This window comes from Sphaerodactylus townsendi, linkage group LG17, assembly GCF_021028975.2.
Source record: "Sphaerodactylus townsendi isolate TG3544 linkage group LG17, MPM_Stown_v2.3, whole genome shotgun sequence".
Taxonomy (NCBI): Eukaryota; Metazoa; Chordata; class Lepidosauria; order Squamata; family Sphaerodactylidae; genus Sphaerodactylus; species Sphaerodactylus townsendi.
This window is the reverse complement of record NC_059441.1, coordinates 6,990,486-7,010,657: the sequence shown is the minus strand read 5'-3', so window position 1 is coordinate 7,010,657 and position 20,172 is coordinate 6,990,486. Positions and strand designations below refer to the sequence as shown.

Genomic DNA, 20,172 nt, shown 5'->3' with positions numbered 1-20,172 from the left:
GGCTTTAAAGCACCAGTGGCCAGGACAGGGGGTTCTGCCTCAGAGAGGTGGGTTCAAGTCCCCACTCGCCAGAAAGTCACTGAGCAGCATTTTCTGTTTTCAGCCCAGAAGTTATCGGGATAAGGGGTAAAACATGAAGCACAGCTATCCCTTCCACATTGCTGGGGTTAGAGGCGCTGCACCCCCTGCAACCGGGAAGTCTGCAAAAAAAGATTTGCCCCTCTACCTGTACCAAAGAATAAGTCTGGGTTTTTTCCCTTTTCTTTTTAACTTTTAAAAAGTAATTGTGCATATTTATGGTATTTAAAAGATAAAATATGTTGATATTATACAATACTGCATATTATACAATACAATACTATACACACACATATATACATACATACATATACATACATATGTATGTATGTATGTATGTATGTATGTATGTATGTATGTATGTATGTATGTTTTTCAGGGGATGTCTTATATTCGGGGAAACAGGGTATACATGTATCGTGCATTTCTGAGGTTTGTAACTTTTTCTGTGTCATCTTCTGGCCTTTGTGCGTCATTTGCAGTTTCCACGCACCCCCCAACCCTGCAATTCCTATTTAATTTCTTGTGCTGATCCACAATATATCAAAACTGTAATGGGGACAGTTGTGATGTGGAAGGGGTAACTGGACTCTCAGCAGCTGCTCGGGATGGCAGGCCGGAGAAATAAGATTCCTGGATCTTAGAACGACGGTTCTCGGCCCTGCAGTGCGAGTTGATCAAGCAGCTCTTCAGCCCAGGTAAGTAGCAGTTACCTGGGCCCCCAGGTAAGTAGCAGTTTCCGAATACAGAGGCACCCCCCCCTTCCCACCCCCCTCTAAAGTGTCTTGCTGACATCTGGACGATCCAGCGATTAGAGGAGCTGGGCTCCCATTCTTGCGCAGAACACACAAGGGCAGGGAGAAAGCCTGGGGGGGGGGGGGCTTGGGCTCTCCCATTCAGCCTGCCCCCCTTTCCTGGATGACTCATCCCGGTGCACCTGCCCCCTGTGTTAAGCATGCCCGAATAAAAGGCCCCCACAACAAAGACGCCTGGCTGGCCTTTCTCTCCCCCTCCTCCTCCTCGACTGTTTGCTCTGACAAGGGGGCCGAGGGGGAGTGGAGGACTTCACATCCAAGTGCCAGGATAAACCATTTTTTATTGTAATGAATTTAATGTCACAAAGACACCCAAAAGCAATAGATTATCACAACTGTAAATGATTTTTTTAAAAAAAACCAAACCTTTTCCATCGAAGCCCTTTATTCTCCGAGGATACATTTTTTGAGCAAGAGGGATCAACAAACCAGTTGCTCGAAAGCCGTCCCGATGCTCAGCTCAAGTCAGAAAAGGCTTAATGAAGGCCTGGAAATCCACCTGGGGGCTTCCCAAGGAACATCTGACTTGGTGATTTATGCATATCAATAACCGCAGCCCCATTGAGACAAGCAGAAGAGCCGTGCGTGCCCCGCAAACCTTAATGTATTCCGCTCCTCTGGGATTGTTACCAATGTAAATTTCTACCATTCTGGGCTATTAATCTCTGTCTGTCCTCCCGTTCAGCAACATAATGACTAATTAAACATCAAAAGAGAAGACAGTTCCGTGGGCCACCTCTCCATCCCCCCCCCTCCCCACAGGAATCCACAAGACAGGGATAAGGAGGTAAATGGGCACGGGTGTTCTACAAATCACTGCTCCCGGGGATCTGAAAAAATACCTTGCAAAGGTGTAGTTCGACCAGGGGCCCCTGGCTCCCACCTCTCGGAGAGACACTTTCACGAGGCCACCGACTCAACCCCCAGAAACGCTTTGAGCCCTCGACAGAGCCAGGCACCCCCTTTCTCTTCTCCCAAGAAGGCCCCGTCTCTCTCTGCACCCAACAGAGGGTGTGTGCTCTGCTCTCTCTCTTCTCAGCCTCATCACAACTGTTCTCTGTTAAGCACCAGTAGTGGCGTAGGAGGTTAAGAGCTTGTGTATCTAATCTGGAGGAACCGGGTTTGATTCCCCGCTCTGCTGCCTGAGCTGTGGAGGCTTATCTGGGGAATTCAGATTAGCCGGTGCACTCCCACACACACCAGCTGGGTGACCTTGGGCTAGTCACAGCTTCTCGGAGCTCTCTCAGCCCCACCTACCTCACAGGGTGTTTGTTGTGAGGGGGGAAGGGCAAGGAGATTGTCAGCCCCTTTGAGTCTCCTGCAGGAGAGAAAGGGGGGATATAAATCCAAACTCTTCTTCATAGCGCGCATGTCCTTGCTTTGCGCATGCACGCACGTTTCTCCGGCCCGGTTCTCTCAAGACTCTCAGCTTTTGGTTTCTCCACCTACAACTCTCTCTCCCACTCGATCTGCCCCTCCCTCGCAGCTCTGAATCTCCACCCCTGCGTCCTTATCTCCCAGGCCTTTCTGCACCCACATTTCCCAACTTCTTCTGCCTTAAAAAGACAACAACTCGAAACCACTCCTCCTGCCTGATCTTTACCTTGTTTCAGTCGCAAGAACACAGAGTCACAAGCCGCGGGCCAGGCAGGATGGCTGGCTGGTGGATTGGACCAGAAAACACAGCCTCCCCAAGAAGGGGCGGGTGAGGGGGGGGGGAGAAGAGAGATGGCAACAGAGACCTTCCCTTCTCTCTCAGAAATGCCCCCAAAGAGCTGGGGAAAGGCTGCCTGGAAGTATTCGAGGGAGGGGGCAGTTCCTGACCCACTAGCCTGGGGCCACTCTAGCCTCAGACAGACACTGGAAGCCTGGCTCTTTGGGACGAAGGAAACTCGGGGATCCCGCAGTCGCTAGACAGACAGGGTGTCAACCAGCCCATTCAGTCGTGTTTATTAAAATATGTTTTTAAAAAATTACTTACAGAAGAAGGCAAACCAGGGGGCACCTTTCTTACTTTCTTTGTCTGCAGAGAATCTGCATTAAAAAAATCACAAATTTTTCCAATTAGCTATACTTTAGGAACAAACAGAAACGAGTAGCAATGCTGGTGAGAAGCTGCTAAAACACGCAAACCACTCCAAAAAGGACTTGTAAATAGGGGGGGGGGGGGGGAAGCAGGAAATGGCCAGACGGGTCAAGCTACAGAATGCGCCCACCGGAACACATCTCAGTAAGACGGCGCGTGCGATGGAGCAAACAAGATTGCGCATCTCCTTTGAATCCACGGGCTGACTTAGGAGGCCTTCTCAGACAGAGCTCACCCAAGGAGACACAACACTGAACAGTCCTCAAGGATTCCCCTGGTGAGAAAGAGGATTCCAGCCAATGCTGGACAAAACTGAACCCGAGGCCTGAGGGAAAGGCCAACAGACACAGGGTTGAGCCTGCAGCTCTGAGACAGGTGACTGAGCAAGGCGGGCAGTGAACAAAGTGGAACGTGACGACTCAGGCAGAACGGCTCTCCCAAGCAGACTGGGGCCTGGAACTCACACTGTGTTACTAGAACGGATCTGGAGCCCACGATGTCGGTCACACCTAATCTGTAGGACTGGGGCGTCTTTTTTAATGGAAGTTTCATTTGGGGCTGTTGCCTTGGCAATGGAGTAACTCCTCTGCCTCAGGTGAGCGGGGGACCTCAGGTAAGGACCTTCCCAACTTATGCCTCCATCTGTGCCGTCCACTTTCAACCGCTGTGCAAGTGCAGCACTTTATGTGTGCCCCCCCCCCCCCCAACAAGGTCTAGAACTGGGGCAACAATGGTGGGTGGTGGGTGGGAGGGAGGGGGGACGTCCTGGGTTCCATGTGGAATCTTTTATACAAACAGTGCTCTCCCCAACATAAGCAAGACACCGTCTTCTCTGCCCAGAGGGTACGCTGCTGGATTTCAACATCATTTAAATATCCAAGGATATCTGCTAGACAGTAGTCTAATATCAAACAATATACAATTCTAACTGATGGCTGCAACTCCAGAAGAACTGGAATTATCGTTTTTCCTCAGGCTGCCTGAAGTGATAGTTAATTGCTGCAGAACCACAACAATGGGCAGCAACCATCACTGCTGACTCAACAATTGAACAGTATGCTTCAAGAGTAGGTGTGATAACTCTGGTGTGTGTGTGTGTGTGTGTGTGTGTGTGTGTGTGTGTGTGTGTGTGTGTGTGTGTGTGTGTGTGTGTGAGATAACCTCTTTTTGAATATTTCACAAGATGTGAGTGTCAAATAGATGGGTGCAAATTTTGCTCTCCAAGGATCAGGGAACAGGGCTGTCGTCTTCTGAAAATCTCACCCAGTCTCAGGAGATCCAGGTTAACATGGAATAATAGACCCCAAGGATGAGAAAGGTTCCTTACCAAAACAACAAACTAAAAACCTTGCTCTTGTATACAAAGGGGAACCCCCCACCCAGCTTATTAAAAGCCGACTCGTGGAAAGCAGGGCGGGGCATTCCGGGGGCGTGGCCGGGCATTCCGGGGGCGGGGCATTAGTAATTTCTCTGTTACTGTAAAAAACTCTTACTGTAAAAAAAAAAAGTTCCTAATTTCCAGCTGGTATCTTTCTGTCCATAATTTAGACTCATTATAGCAGATCCTATCGTCTACTGCCAACAGAAACACTTCTCCTCTAATTGACTGCCTGTCAAATACTTAATACTTTCAAATGCTTAATTTTGTTTCTAGGACTCAAAAGAAGGAGACTTTCCTTAAACAAGGAACTTGACCATCTTTCTAAAGCATGTTTTTAAAACAGCCCAACAGCCAATCTCCCGCTCAGTGTCTAATACTCACCAAGGGAAGATGACTCGTGAAGAGGCCTTCGCCTGGGATTGGTGGCAGAAAATGCGAAATACGGCGTCCCAGCTTTTCCTGAGGATGGCATCTGACCAGGGCTTCCAAGCCCGACATCTGGCCGAAGCAGACTGGACTGCGCAGCAAAAAGAAAAGGGCGACATTTGAAAACGTCCTCTCTAACAAAACACCAATTAGCCGCTGTTGGCAGCTAAAGCCAACCCCGGTTCCAAATCAGCTGGTTCGAATAAACGGTGACTGGGAAAAAAGAATGTGACTGAAGAATTAGCAGGATATTGTTGCTGAAGATCAGGAAGGACTCCCAGTTTTCCAGATGACGACGACAACAACAACAATCTCAGGTCTTCAGAAAACAGTTGCTACTTTTCCTGTTAAAAACCTGTCAGCCAACATCATTACAGATAAAGCCTCATCATCAGCATATTAATTAATAAGCTACGGTGAAAAGTGACTGAACTTGTTTGAGGCCCGAATATGACTGAGTTGGGACCGGACTGCAGTTGTATGATGGCCATAGTCACGTCCCACAGAGGTTTTACACTCTCTCTCTCTCTCTCTCTCTCTCTCTCTCTCTCACACACACACACACACACACACACACACGGTCAACGGCCAGGCTCAGGGGCTGTCCAGTCCAATCCAATCCAAAAACCTTTATTAGGCATAAACCAGAAGTACCATACATTCCAAGTGCAAAAACAGGATCATTGTTATATATCATGTAGAACACGGATTAAAAATGTAGCGGACTGCTTCAGAAATTTCTACATGAGGGCTGTTCAATAGCTTAGACATTTTTTGTTTGTCTGAGAGAAACATAAATTCCAGAGGTAGTAAAGCTCCCAGATCGGTTCTAATATCATTATAGCTCGAACAGTGTAGCAGGATATGAGGGACTGAGTCCATAGCGTTGGGACAGTACCAACAACAACGCTCACTTTGTGGGATGTTAAGGAAACGACCTTGAAGATAGACAGAGGGGAATGAGTTGCCCCTTGCTCTGGTCATGGCCCATCTGCACTTATAATTAACAAGCTGTTCTAAATATACAACAGGGCTAGATTTCGGGGATCAGGGGCTGTCTTAAAACACCAGCTGTGAGCCTCTGTCAGCCAACCCTGTCCTCTGGTCCAAGTTCATGCCAGGAGGCTTCTGGGGTGTGTGTGAGTTGTCACCCCCACTCTTCAGAAACAAGCAAGCCACAAAAAAGGGCCCCAGACTGTCTTCTGCTACGCAAAGAAGCCCAACCTCAGCACCAGGTAGGCAATGCACGGAAGTCACCTTGGCCTCAGGTAGCTTCAGCCCACTGCCCTGAGAGGAGGCCCTGGCTGCGTTGCTCCCTGGGCCCAAGGGCTCCTCCACACCGGGACTCTTGCAGGATTCGTGGCAGCCTTTTGCTTACAGGTTTTCCACAGAAAGATAAAGCTCTGGAAAAACCTTCCTCCTCAACCTCTGCTTGCAAGAAGAGGGAAGCACACAGGCAAGCCGCGCCCATCCCCAACCCTCTGCCACCAAGGACGCCCTCAGCAGAACCGAAGACAGCTCTGAATTGCGGACTGGATGTTGGCTTCTGACAAACGAAAACATGTTCAGCCACCAAACGTGGCAAGCACTGGCGGCATTCGCGAGGCTAAATGATATTACAAATTCATTATGCCTGGAAATTCTATGGACGCTTTCACGACGATCAGCAGGCTGCTACAGATTCCAGTCTTGAGAATATCATTAGACAGCGAAAACAAAGGAACCTTGAATGAGTAATCAATAGCAACTGCCAGAAAATGAGACAGATGACGATTCTCTCGGAGGTTTTGTCTTTTAAAAGTTTTCATTAAATGCATTGTGCTCACAAGTCATTAAACTAGACCCATGATTACAGATCCATTTTTTTTAACGTGAGAGAGGGAAGGGGGAACGCAGCAAAATATTCCTTACTGGAACAGAATCTGAAAAGTATAGCATCAACACCTACTCTAAGCTACCTTGCAAGTTTGAAAAGGCACAGAATAGTAATAAGCGGTATATCACCCCTCTGGGCTCCTCTTGCAATGGCTGGTTTCTCTGCCCTGGCATTTGGACACATCCAGCATGCACAACCAGAGCCCCGGACACTCAAGTCCTTGGGGACTCCCCATATTTACACATTTAGATTTGAGTCCAGTGGGACCGAACAGACCAATAGTTACGATCACTTTGTCCTAAGCTGCCTTCATATATTTTCTGCCAAGTTATCATCATAGAACAGTGATGGCGAACCTTTTTGAGACCGAGTGCCCAGATTGCAACTCAAAACCCACTTATTTATCGCAAAGTGCCACCACGGCAATTTAACCCGAATGCTGAGGTTTTAGTTTAGGGAAAACGGTTGGCTCAGAGGCATGCGTTAGTCGGGAATAAGCTTGGTGGTAGTCGGTGACTTTGCTTTGAAGCAACCGTGCAACTCTTCCAACAGGTGAATCACGACCCTAGGAGGGTTTACTCAGAAGCAAGCCCCATTGCCAGCAACCAAGCTTACTCCCAGGTAAAGGATCGCGTTTCAGTTCTTCGCATGAAAATCAGTGGGGTTTTGCAGCACTTAACAGGGTTACCTACACTGCTTCCCCAAAAGTAGGTCTTAGGTTTAATGCTAATAGTCGAGCCCAGCGCCCAGGCCAGCCTAGGTGGGGGGGGGGGGACTTTGCACGTGCCCACAGAGAGGGCTCTGAGTGCCACCTCTGGCACCCGTGCCATAGGTTTGCCACCACTGTCATAGAACAATGGCGTCCTTTGCAATGGCTCCATCATTTATGTTGTCAATGTAACAAAGTATGTCCTCTAGTGGTGAAACGAAAGTGAATAACACCTATTTAGAGCAAGCTTTTCAGACCTGCTAGACTTGTCAAACTCTAGACCTGCCAAGAGGTTTTTTCTCTTCCTCCTTGGGGGTCAGAAGGGTGTCTGGACTGATGAGTGATTCCTCCTCTAAGACCTGGAAGAAGGGCTCATTTCCAGCTTCCTGTCTCCAACAGTGAGCGAGCGGGCGAGTGAGCAGGAATTCCCACATAGCAAGTAGGTCACAGTGGTGGCGAACCTTTGGCACTCCAGATGTTATGGACTACAATTCCCATCAGCCCCAATTGGCCATGCTGGCAGGGGCTGATGGGAATTGTAGTCCATAACATCTGGAGTGCCAAAGGTTCGCCACCACAGAAGTAGGAGATATCCAACGACATAGTCCAGGTTAAAAACGAAACAAAACCCAGAAACTTGCTATGTGATAAAAATGGTTAAGTCTGTGTTGTTAACAAACCTCTGAGCCTCTCTCTCTTTTGGAAAAGGCATCCATTCCTGACCTCCACAAAACTTTCATCGGGGGCAGAGTCCACAGAGGACAGCTGCACGCGTCTCCTCAAGAGGAAGAACTCCTGCTCCTTTGATGGAATCAGCACCCTTTAGATCAGGGGTGTCAAACTCGCGGCCCTCCAGATGTTCATGAACTACAATTCCCATCAGTCCCTCCCAACATGAGTATTGGCTATACTGGCAAGGGCTGATGGGAATTGTAGTTCATGAACATCTGGAGGGCCACGAGTTTGACACCTGTGCTTTAGATGTATCACTGGTGTACAAGATAAATCATAATTGGGACTCTAGGAACTCATATTCGAAACAAAAATGCATCTGAAGGAAAGCTGCTATATAAGCTTCTCTGAACCGATGGGGTAGAAATCAAATTGTATAAAATATTACAAATAAAAGTTCCCAACTCCAGAACAACAACAAAAAAAACCCCGCTCCCCCCCAACCATATGCAAGGAGGGGGAAGTGGAGAGAGTTCAGAATTACTCGCGTGTCACCAGCCTCTCTCCTCCAGCCATGTAAGAACATTCCTCCCTCGACTGCATCCTGCGCTTCCTTCAGCTAATTCCTAACACCTGCTACCCACGTCGTCCCTCAAGGATTTCTTTGCAGATTATCTTCAGGAGTCAACTCCAATTTCAGAAACACGGGCCCTCGGAGCAAGGCTTTTTTAGATTCTCAGACGATCTTGCCTCTAAGCGCACAACGTGCACGGGTGTGTGTGTGTGTGTGAGAGAGAGAGAGAGAGCGCGGACAGCAGTTTCAGCGCTCCTGCTGAAAGAACTAAGAGACGGCACAGACGGACACCGGATCTTCCTCCAAAGATTCTTCCTTCCTCTAAGAGCAGGGGTCTTCAAACTACGGCCCTCCAGATGTTCATAGACTACAATTCCCATCAGCCCCTGCCAGCATGGCCAAGTGGTAGGCCTCATGGGAATTGTAGTCTATGAACATTTGGAGGGCCGTAGTTTGAAGACCCCTGCTCTTGGAGGTCAGCAACCGGGCCAAGGAAACGTTCATCACCCACGCGCCCCCCGTCCCTGCAGCCCCTTCCTTCTCCACGTAACATTATTAATCACGGAACACCGTTTTCACTTGTTTTTATCTTGTGAAACCCCAAAGGGAACAGGATGTTGACATAAGACCGTAGTTACCTAAAGCATAACCCCCCTGACCTGCAGGGGCCAGGCCAGGCAACTCCCGTCAGATCACGGGAGCTAGCAGGGTCAGCTCTGCTTAGCCCTTGGGGTGGGGGCAACCAAGGAAGGCCACAGACGGGCAACGGCAAAGCAACTCTTTTCCTCTCTTGCCTTGAAAGCCCTCCGGGGCCACCTGAAGCTGGCTGCAACTTGACAGCAGTTCCCACCACCAATCAAGGGCTCTTCTCCGCAGGCGGGTGACTCGCAGGCCTTCCTTTCTCTGGGCTGCTGCTGCTGCGGCTGATTCTACTGCTGTATTGGACTATATTATCTGATATGTTTTATTTTTGTTCTAGGTATGTTTTGCTCCCTTCCCTGCATTTCTGTCTGCAGTTCTTACTCTAAATATGGGAATGCCACAGGGCTGTGTGTTGAGTCCTTTATTGTTCACCCTTTATACATATGATTGTACTCCTGTCTATCATAGTAACACCATTATCAAATTTGCCGATGACACAACGGTGGTGGGGCTCATCTCTGGAGGGGATGAGTCTGCCTATCGGAGTGAGGTGGACCGACTGCTCTCATGGTGCAGGGAAAATAACCTGGTTCTTAATACTAACAAGACCAAGGAGCTTATAGTGGACTACAGAAGGGATAGCTCAGAAATTCAGCCCTTGACTATAAATGGAGATCAAGTAGAGCGGGTGGCTAGTTTTAAATTTCTGGGTGTTATGATTAAAGAGGACTTGACCTGGGGCGTACAGACTGCCGCGGTGGTTAAGAAGGCTCCAGCAAAGACTGTACTATCTTGAGACTTTTAAGGAAACAACAACTGTCCATGGAAAACTCCTTGGTGTCCTTATTACCGGGCTGTGCTATAGAGAGTGGGTCTTCAACCCTCCTGCATCTGGTGGTGTATGGTTCTCCAGTTGCACAGTGGCATAATAGGAAGGCGCTCCAAAGGGTGATCACTACTGCACAGTGGATTATCGGCTGCCCTCTCCCCTCCTTGGAAGAACTCTATAATTCCCAAAGCCTAAAGAAAGCCCAAAATATTCTGAGAGACCCGTCTCATCCATCTACACTCTCTTTTTGAACTGTTACCATCCGGCAGACGATACAGGTCTATCAAAACGAGGACAAAGAGGCTCAGAGACAGCTTCCACTCTAGAGCTGTGGCGATGCTGAACTCCGCGACTTCGTGTTGATGTGTTTGGGGCTGTGTAGGGATGGGTGGAGGAAGGGGAAAGTGAGGAGGGGGTATGAGTCTGAAATAGTGTGCATCAAGGAATGCTGCTGTAAATTTTGTTGTGCGTGCACAATGACAATAAAATGCTTATGCTTATAAGCTACCTTGAGGGTCTTGAGCTAAGCCTGATGCTTGGTTCAGGGTATGTATTTTGAGAACATAAAGGAAATAATAAGGCAGAGGTTCCCTCAGTAGCCGACTTGTTCCTGGTCAGTGGCCATGCCTGCCCAGGCCACATTCCAGTGTGACCTCCCTCCCCCGCAGGGGTCCAGAAAAACCAACTCAACGAGGTAGATCTCTTGCCACGTTTTACCTGGCAGCCTGCAAGTCCTGGCTCTCGACCAAACAAGGGGAACGGACTTCTCTCTGTGGTTTTTCCTAGAAAATAAAGCAAAACAAAATGAACATTTTGTTTTATGAACTAGCCTAGTGGCTTCAGATACGCATACATCCTCCTAAGCAGAGAATTCACAGAGAGAAAAAGAAGTGAAAGAGTATTGCGTAAGAAAATTAGCAGCAATATTTTAGGTTTGGTCTGAAAAATGTTTTAAAAGCATGAACTGTTCTGCCCTAACGTGGCCCCGGAGGAAAGCAGCTCATGCCACACCAGAAAGAGAAAAGACACCGTGCCTTAAAAAGACTTCTACACCCCAGAATACATCCCGAAAAATGTCAGCCTTTGATCTCCCTCCAGTATGGGATTATTTTTACTGATTTAACAATGGAGCCAATCATGTTTACAAATTACCACTTAAAACTGGCTGCAGGAAGGAGGGGAAAAGCAGAGCACCGGTCCTCCTGGTAACACTGTATTGTGAGGTTAATAGCACTGACACGTGTTTCATTGCTGCTCGCTTGGAAAGAGGTGACACTATTGTTAAAAAGAAAAGTTACCAATTTTTTCCCTGAAGCAATTTGCCTCCAACAACTGTCAGAGAGCAAGCAAATAGAACAGCCAGCACGCAAAATTTCGCGAAGCGGCATGAATCATGCTGTTTACGTTAACCGTACTCAGCATTTTCCTTCCTGTACATAAAAAAAACCCTTACAGCAAATGATGAACAACTTTCGACTAAAGTATGCAATATTCCAGGCAGGGCTTTAAAACAAATATCTGCAAAACAGTAAATTATGAAGAGTGGGGGAAATTACAGTGGCAGAAGAGAAGCTGAAACGCGCACCACTATGAGAGAACACCTTTCCCAAATGCTCCCGAAACAGCCACTTCCGTTCCAGACCCACTGCATCCAGAGAGAGGTAGCCCCGAGAGTCCCAGGGGGCACCGACAGCGACAGAATCCATTGCCCAACTTCACAAATCGGCAGCGCAGTATGAACACGGAGACGCTCTGACAAAAAACTGCCACCGAACCTGTTCAAGCGTGCCAACTGACCAACAGCCTTACTCAACACTAAGCCCAAGTTTAGTTGGTTATCAAACCATTCATAATGGACACTGGCGTAAAGCTGTCATGCGAGGTCTTCAAGCACAAACATATTCCAGCAAATGCAACTCAGAGGGACGAACTGACAATCATGAACAAAGTCCTTTTTCTCCTGCTCACATACACGCACGCACGCACCCAGTGGTGGGATCCAAAAATTTTAATAACAGGTTCTGATGGTGGTGGGATTCAAACAGTGGCGCTGCCGCACACACGCACCTCCAGTCCCTATTGGGCAGGGAGGTTGCTTTAGTAACCCCTTCTCTGCACTCAGAAAAAAATTAGTAACCACTTCTAGAGAAGTGGTGAGAACTGGTTGGATCCCACCTCTGCACGCACCCCCCTCAATTCTGGAGATTATAATTGTGTGAATTAAGCAATCACGTGTGCCCTTCCTTTGCCCGCTGTCCTCGTGGCATTTCACTAGAGTATATCCCACCAAGCAACCCTCCCCAGGGAATTCAGAAAATGTAGCAACACATCAGGGTGAAAGCAATTAATGAATACAAAAAGCACCAACTGGGAAGTCCCGGGTAAGCTGAGCTGTTTGGACGTGGATCCAAGAAGAGCGATGTGCACGCCCCAACAGACAGGGCAGAACCCACCATCAAATAAACTTCTGCACCCCTTTATCGTTTTGCTTGGGATTCCCTTACTGACGCTTATTAGTCCTCTACCCATCACCCACACATGATGCCGCCCTTCTCTGGAGGACTGCGGGTCTTTGAACGACATCTGCAGCTGAAACATCTTCAATGTTCTCTCAGCTGTAACAGTTCGGGATTTGGAAAGCCGTGTTTCTCCTAACTAGCACCTGGGAAACACGAAGCACACCAAAGCCCCCCTTGGCAGCGCCACCAAAAGACCGCCGCTTCAGATGCGGTGTTTATTGCAGGGCTGTCGTTTCTTTGTTTTATTCCTCCTCAGTGCTGCAGCCTGGACGAGGCTCCCCCACATATGAATATTTCAAGAGAGATGTTGTGCTGTTTACATTTCGGGGCTTTTCTTCCGGAGCTCCCTTCCCCCGGGGCCCAAGGCAGCAAATATCCTCTCTTCTCATTGGGCCTATTATCATTTTAATTACGTTCTCCTCCCAGGTGGTCTTGTTCCTGGATGGCTGAGGTTTACAAGCAGTTGCTCAACACACGCAGAATGTTAACTCACAACGAAGGTATAATTATTTTTCACAGCTTAATAAAAATAATGACTGTGGTCAGCACATTGTTACTTGAATAGCCTCCTTTCGCTGACCTTTCGGCGGCAGGTCCGTCACTTTTGCATGTAATGATTTAAAGCCCCCAGAGTTTCACTTTACTTGACAGATCAGAGGCCACCAGCTCCATCTCTGGGAGAGCCACGTAAATAACTTGCCATGAATAATTTACACAGTGAATTGAGTTTTATTTTTCTTGGGGAGCATCTGTGGACAGATTCCCGTTTCTTCAAGTCGGCTGTCCAACTGCTGAGCTGGCGGAAGTTTCTCTCCCTCTTACCCGAGGGTTTAATTGAAAACAACTGCCCAGGAGGATTACACAAACCGCCGGAAGCTGAGTGCATGTTCCACCTTGAAGAGAAGGGTAGAGGCGAGCTGGTAGCCCAAACCATTATTCAACTTCTGTTGCTAAGAGGAAGAAGATGAGGGGGGGGGGGTCTTGGTGTAAGGAATTCCATAGAAGCAGAAATAAAAGGCTCTTTGGTGAAAAAGACCGTTTATTCAGACATCTTAGAAAGCTCAAGTACACGCAGTGGCAGGAATGACACTTCCCGCCAGAAGCACAGGTTATAACTCTATTCCCCCCCCATCCCCCCTTCCTAAGCTTCCCAGCATGGGAACGGAGTCCCTCATCTCCGCTGCAAGAAGATAGCAAGTCTCCGCAATGATGAAGCCTGGGCCCATCAGCCTCGGCTGTGGAATGCACTCAAGGTTACCTTACCATCAACACCATTGAAACCATTGAAACCTTTACACTTGGGGGTCGGGATCTAGGGCCAGCATGTCTGGATAGCTTTAAAAAGGGCTTGGACAGATTGATGGAGGAGAAGTCGATCTATGGCTCCCAATCTTGATCCTCCTTGATCTGAGACTGCAAAGGCCTTAGCAGACCAGGTGCTCGGGAACAACAGCCGCAGAAGGCCATTGCTTTCACATCCTGCATGTGAGCTCCCAAAGGCACCTGATGGGCCACTGCGAGTAGCAGAGTGCTGGACTAGATGGACTCTGGTCTGATCCAGCAGGCTAGTTCTTATGTTCTTAAGGCCCTTGCTTTCACCTCCTGCCTGTGAGCTCCCTATGGCACCTGGTGGGCCACTGCGAGTAGCAGAGTGCTGGACTAGATGGACTCTGGTCTGATCCAGCAGGCTAGTTCTTATGTTCTTTTGTCAGGCTATGATCAGGTTCAAATCCCCTTTCAAAGCCATCTGTGGTTACTGCCACCATTTTACATGAAGCATGAGCTGGTGATGAAAAGAAACACATAAGATACTCTTCTAACTTGGAATAAGCAAAGCCAACATTCGGGAGATAATGTTGTCAGGAGGCGCAAGTGAAAGTGTGCAGTTGGCTCAGCATGCTGATGCCACCAGGAACTTCTGCAGCAGCAGCAGCAGCATCACGCATCTTGGCAGGACTTCTGTGCAAACCTTGTGCTGAGCGTGGTGGCAGGTGCTCACCAGCTGGTAGCAGTCGGGAGGGCTGTGCCCATCACGGGCAGCTACAGCACTGCCACAGGTTCGCCTTCCCCTGTTCGTTCAAACATCTCATGTTTGGTATGCCACACACCGGACACATTTCCCTTTCCTACGTCAAATGACGCTGATGCCTCAAAACTTCCAACGAAGTGTTCCTTGGGGATATGCAGAAACACGGCCTGAAGCTCTGCTCCCCCGCAAATCTGGGACTTTTAACTTCATAAAATTCTTGTTTGCTACTAACATTTCTTTTTCCCCCTTCTTTAAAAAAAAGACGTGTTCTAAGGGACGGGGCAATCAGAAATCCAACTCTTCTATCAAATTCACCCATCTTCATGATTATATCATTTTAAGCCCTAGACTGGCGGTCCCCAACCGGAATGCGTCGGAGTGGAGCTGCAGGCAAAACTATCTTCATATACCACAATCCATTACTGCTGTCAAGTTAATGTTCCATGCGGAGCCATATGGCACAAAAACATTCTCAACCAAGAAAATTCCTTAAAGTTGTGATCATCAGCATTTGTAGTCATTCAGAAAGCCTGACATAGACAACTTTGGGATATTCTGAGCACTTCACTTAATATCCCTGATAGAAGCAGCAAACAGCACGACTGAGGAGGAGGAGGAGGAGAAGAAGGAGAAGGAGAAGGAGAAGAAGGAAGAGGAGGAGGCACTGAAAATGCCATAAAAATTGTCTGTAGATTTTGTAATTTTTCCTAAGTAATTTTTTTCCCAGTTACAGACTTGAGCCACCTGACTCAAAATCACTGTTAACACAACTGGCGAAAAACACAAGCAAAACCTTGCGTGTGGCGCATGAAAGCAGCCTCCTAAATCTACACAACGTGGTTCATAGAAGAACACCAGTAAACAGTATTTTTCTCTAATTCTCATGTTCTTCCTTCCTGTTAGTTACTGCAGAATGACAGAAGCACTCGGGCGATTTGACTCAAGTCCCCCTCCATGCGCGGAAGGTGGGTCAGGGCCTGAATCCCGAACTCTCTGGCCCTGCTGGTACCCAGCACAACCTATCACATCAAGTCAGAGACGACGGGGCTCAGAGACGAGGGAAGATCTCCCTTCCATCCCCCAGAGCAGCAACAATAAAGCGCTGAGGAAACACACCACGAAACCCTGAACACAGCATCCATTTCGGTTAATTACAGCCTTGTCAGCAAAGTGATTATTCAGACAGCTCCTGCAAATGTTAATGAGCTCTTCTTATTTGCATATTTATTTTTTTCCCCTTTGTTGAAATGTCATTATTACATTCTACAATGATGAATACGGCTGATGAAGTGGCCCGATACGTAATTAGTCATTAAGTGGAATAAATAGATCAAATTATGAAAAAAAAAACCCACCCCAAGATTAGGAAATATCAAACAAGACGGCCGAACATCACAAAAGAATCTTCCAAAATACACACACACACACCAAACCAAACCAGTGCATACTAATTTTTGTCTTTTAGCTTTCCAAAACGTTCGTTCAGCTCAGAATGCCAGTGAGGGTTTCGTGAGTAAGTAATCAGATACGCAGTCCAGAAGGCGAGGCAGAGGGGAAGGGTTAACGTCCTACACTGCTGCCCCGACATCGGCCCCTGAAGCCCTTTGGGTGTTAACTGTAATTGACTCGAGCCTCCGAGGCTCAGAGCATGCACAGAGTACCCAGCCTCTCTTTTTATTATAAGATCCACGGAAACAGGAGAAAGCGCATCTCGCCATCTGAGCGTGCTTTAAAAGGGTTGCTTAGCCTTTTGCAACTGCTTGCTGCAGTTATCCAGCCCGCGCTCGCTATTTGCTGCAGAAAACACACACACACACACACACACACACACTCTCTCTCTCTCTCTCTCCTGCAGACCAGATGGGAACATTCCACATGACCAAACCAATCAATCACCTCGGTGGGGCGCAGGTGCAGCACAGCCGTGTAGCAACACACCATTTCACAGTCTATCGGGCACAAACACATGGTCACCAATCAATGGCCCCCCAAGGACCCCCAAGGAGGGGGCTCTCTCGAGTCTTACTGGCCCATGCTTGATGACTTCATAATCACACATCATTTCATTCACTGGAGGATACCAACCGGCATTCTAATAACCTCCTATTGAAAGTGCTTCACGTTGCGCATATTAATAAGAGTGTCGTTCATAGTGAAGTCGCTGACTTTGAGCTGTGCGGAGCGCAGACTGGCAGCAACTTGAAACGGAAGACTTCCGCCCGGAGGATTTTCTCCGGAGTCCGAGATCAATGACGTTTGCTTCACAACAAAGAACGCATACGATGCTATTATTCTGACACAAAGGAACTGCTAAACAAGACCGACTCAAGAGATAAACACACACACACACACACACACACAGCCCTCTCGCCCGCAGGCAAATGCAACGCATCAAACAGGCTACTCAGCCAATATTTATTTTGACAAGCGCGTCCTAAAAGCTGACACAATGCGAATGGCTGAACTGGATCTTCGTTTCTCTTGCTGGCGGAGCAGCAGCCCCACAGTGCCCCTCTGCGGTCCCTGGCCCACAGACCAAACACTCCTGGGGCAAAAACCTGGGGGACAGGGGTGTGTGTGTGTGTGCGTGCGTGCGTGCGTGCAATCTTGACACTTCCTAAAAACACTGTAAGGGCACTACATGGGGGTCTGCCCCTGCACTACCGTCTACGCGGTGACTGGCTTCCAGCAAAGCAAGGTTTGAAATCCAGACGTATCTGGCAAGAGCAACACTGGTTTATGCCCAGTGGCGAACTATGAGGTTCAGCAAATCTACTACCTCCTCCCTGGCTTGCCAGAGGAGAACACCTCTTAGGCAAGCAGGATGGGGGCTCCTGACAGGCTCACCCTCTGTTTGGCCCCCGGCCTGAGTCCAGTCACATCTGACCCCTCCTGGAGCAGAAAACTGAGAAAGCAGAGTCAGTCCCAGAAGGCGGAGGATCCGCCTTTGGGCAAAAATTGAAGGGGACCCAAACCGAACCTTTGGCCCGCCATGTCGATACGCACCACAAGGACGAGTTTGGTCAAAAACGGATCCGCAGCCATCTTAGAAAAAGCAACTGAGGAGGACTGCGTGGGAGATGGTTAAAATGAGAGCTGAATTCCCAGAAGACGTTCCCCTTCCCGGAAGCCAAACACACAAGAGGTTCAGTGCCCCCCGGGGGGGGGGGGGGGTTGTTTCATCCCGGAGTATTAAACCGTGGAAGGGCCACTTCTCTCAGGCGCGCAGCTCATTGCATTGAGATTTCTCCGCCCCTCTTCATCCAACTCAGCCCCTCCTCCTTTCTCCCCTGCGCATCGCTGTGTGCCTCACTGCTTCGGCTGTGGGCCTCGCATTGCCAAGGGTGTTCACGGGGACAGCGGGCAGGAGGTTCAGAAGAGCAGCGGAGCAGGAAACGGGGAAGCTGTAGCAGGACCCCCAGGAGAGTGGCTCAGACATCTTTGCGTCTACACCGCGAAAGGCAACTCAGACATGAGAACGGCTGCAAAACCCAGGATTCCTATGGGCACATTCTGCAAGGACGTTTCGGTATTTGCCAGCCGCCCAGAGAGCCTATCGGCTGAGGGGAAGGACAGACCAGACACAACGAGGACCGACTACACCTCGAGCCCCCGTTTTTCATTCTTCCAATTCAATCTGCCAGTTAATGCAGCATTCCGCTGGAAAAGACAGACGTAATATCAGGGCATGAGTAGTTCAGGCATTTCATTTCTGATATTCTATGTAAAATAATCATAAACGTTTTGGGAAATAGAACTGACTTTTGTTTTCTGAGCACAGGTAAACAGCAGTGCCTTTTCAATGCGCTCCACGTTCCTTCAGGTGCAGGGGGGGGGGGGGCAGGGGCGGCGGGTCCCACCTGCTCCTGCATCACAGCTTCACACTTCACAAGGCTGAGGGGAAATGCTTGTCTCTGGGAAAGGAAGCCCGAGGAGCACTTCTGAGCAAGGACAGCACTGCCGGCACGGCAGAGGCACCTGTGGCCAGTGCGTCCACACGTCCTTTACCTGCGAGCGATGCCGGTTGCTGCTTCTGCCCCAGCTGCTCACCAGGGAGATGCGGAGGAGCTGGTGATGGGGGTGGGGGTGGGTGGGGGGGAGAGGCAATTGGACACCTGCTACAGCCTGCTCCAAAGCGAACTACACTCCTGGAGGCTCTAGACAGACGCATTGCTTTGCTAAGGGAGACCTGACGAGCTCTTTGGCTGAAGCCATCCCATGAACAACAGGGAGCAGGGAAGCAAGGTTAACGCGCTCCCTGGTGTGTCAAGACCCGAGGATGGAAATGCTCTGTCTGCAGTGTTGGCCCTGCACGGCCACTGGTTTCCGTGAAAGAAAGGGGGAAATGGGGGAGCGGCAGTCAACTCCTGCTTGGGGCGGAGCAGCACAGGCCATGTCCCAAGGAGCCGACTCCGGCGGACATTCCAACCAGGAATACGGCAACGACACTCGCCATCGGAGCTCTCTCCGGAAGGGAGATAATTGGTTTCCCCAGCAGACAGGCTCTTTGCCTTACAGCCACACTCAATGGTTCCTCTAAGTTGCATCATCAACAGGTCCGCCGGGAAGCCTGGCCTCTGCGCAACTCCTCAGGTTCCATTTCCTTCTTCTGTGCCGAACGGCGGCAGCATGGCACTGCCATCGACTGAGGGCAAACGGATGGCCTCATGCGGCCGGCCACAGTGACTGCCACTGAATCCTACCTGGCGTCTGTTATCACCTGCAACTCTTAATAGTTGAAATGTCCTGGCTTTATTGTCCAACCTATATTGAGTCCCAGTTTTCTGGGCAAAACACGGACCCTGGTGCAGCAGTGGCGTCGTGGTTAAGAGCAGCTGTACTCGGATCTGGAGGAACCGGGTTTCATTCCCCGCTCTGCCGCCTGAGCTGTGGAGGCTTATCTGGGGAATTCAGATTAGCCTGGGCACTCCCACACAGGCCAGCTGGGTGACCTTGGGCTAGTCACAGCTTCTCGGAGCTCTCTCAGCCCTACCTACCTCACAGGGTGTTTGTTGTGAGGGTGAAAGGGCAAGGAGATTGTAGGGAGAGAAAGGGGGGGATATGAATCCAACTCTTCTTCTTCTTCAAAATGGATATGTGACAACCAGCCAGAAGCAAAGTACAAGCATTTGGCCCATCTCCTACGAATGCAAGAGTGGGCGTGCTGGATCCGAACGGAGATTCCTTCAGTGAAGCATCTTGAGAGAGCTGAGAAGCCGGCCTCGCGGGCAAGCATCCCTCCCGCTCCGACGGCTCCCCAGAGTCTGCCAGCCGGTGGCATTCAGGGTCTAAACCCAGAAGGCCCAGTCGGCTGACATTGGTCACAGCCAGCAACAGACCCGGCCTCCAGAAGTCGATCCAACACCCTTTTTAAACCCTCATTGGCCAGTGGCCTTTACCACATCTTGTGGCAGTGAGTTCTGCAAGTCAAAAGCCCACTGAGGAAGTGGCAGCTGTTCCAACTCTCTCCGTCGTTTAACCACAAGTGCGACATCAACGTCCTTCACAAGCAAGTGTAATCCCTGCGTGGTTTCTG

At 49.3% G+C, this 20,172-nt stretch overlaps 1 protein-coding gene across 3 annotated transcripts in view; it reads right to left on the bottom strand.

Moving 5' to 3' along the window:
* TCF12 (transcription factor 12) overlaps positions 1 to 20,172 on the bottom strand; it is a 95,442-nt gene that overhangs the window by 40,446 nt on the left and 34,824 nt on the right. For all 3 annotated transcript variants that reach the window (XM_048519654.1, XM_048519655.1, XM_048519656.1), the window contains exons 6-8: positions 10,806 to 10,870; positions 4,742 to 4,877; positions 2,875 to 2,927 (exon numbers count right to left, since the gene is read on the bottom strand). In XM_048519654.1, coding sequence (XP_048375611.1) covers positions 2,875 to 2,927; positions 4,742 to 4,877; positions 10,806 to 10,870 — 254 coding nt within the window. The remainder of the gene's footprint in view (positions 1 to 2,874; positions 2,928 to 4,741; positions 4,878 to 10,805; positions 10,871 to 20,172) is intronic.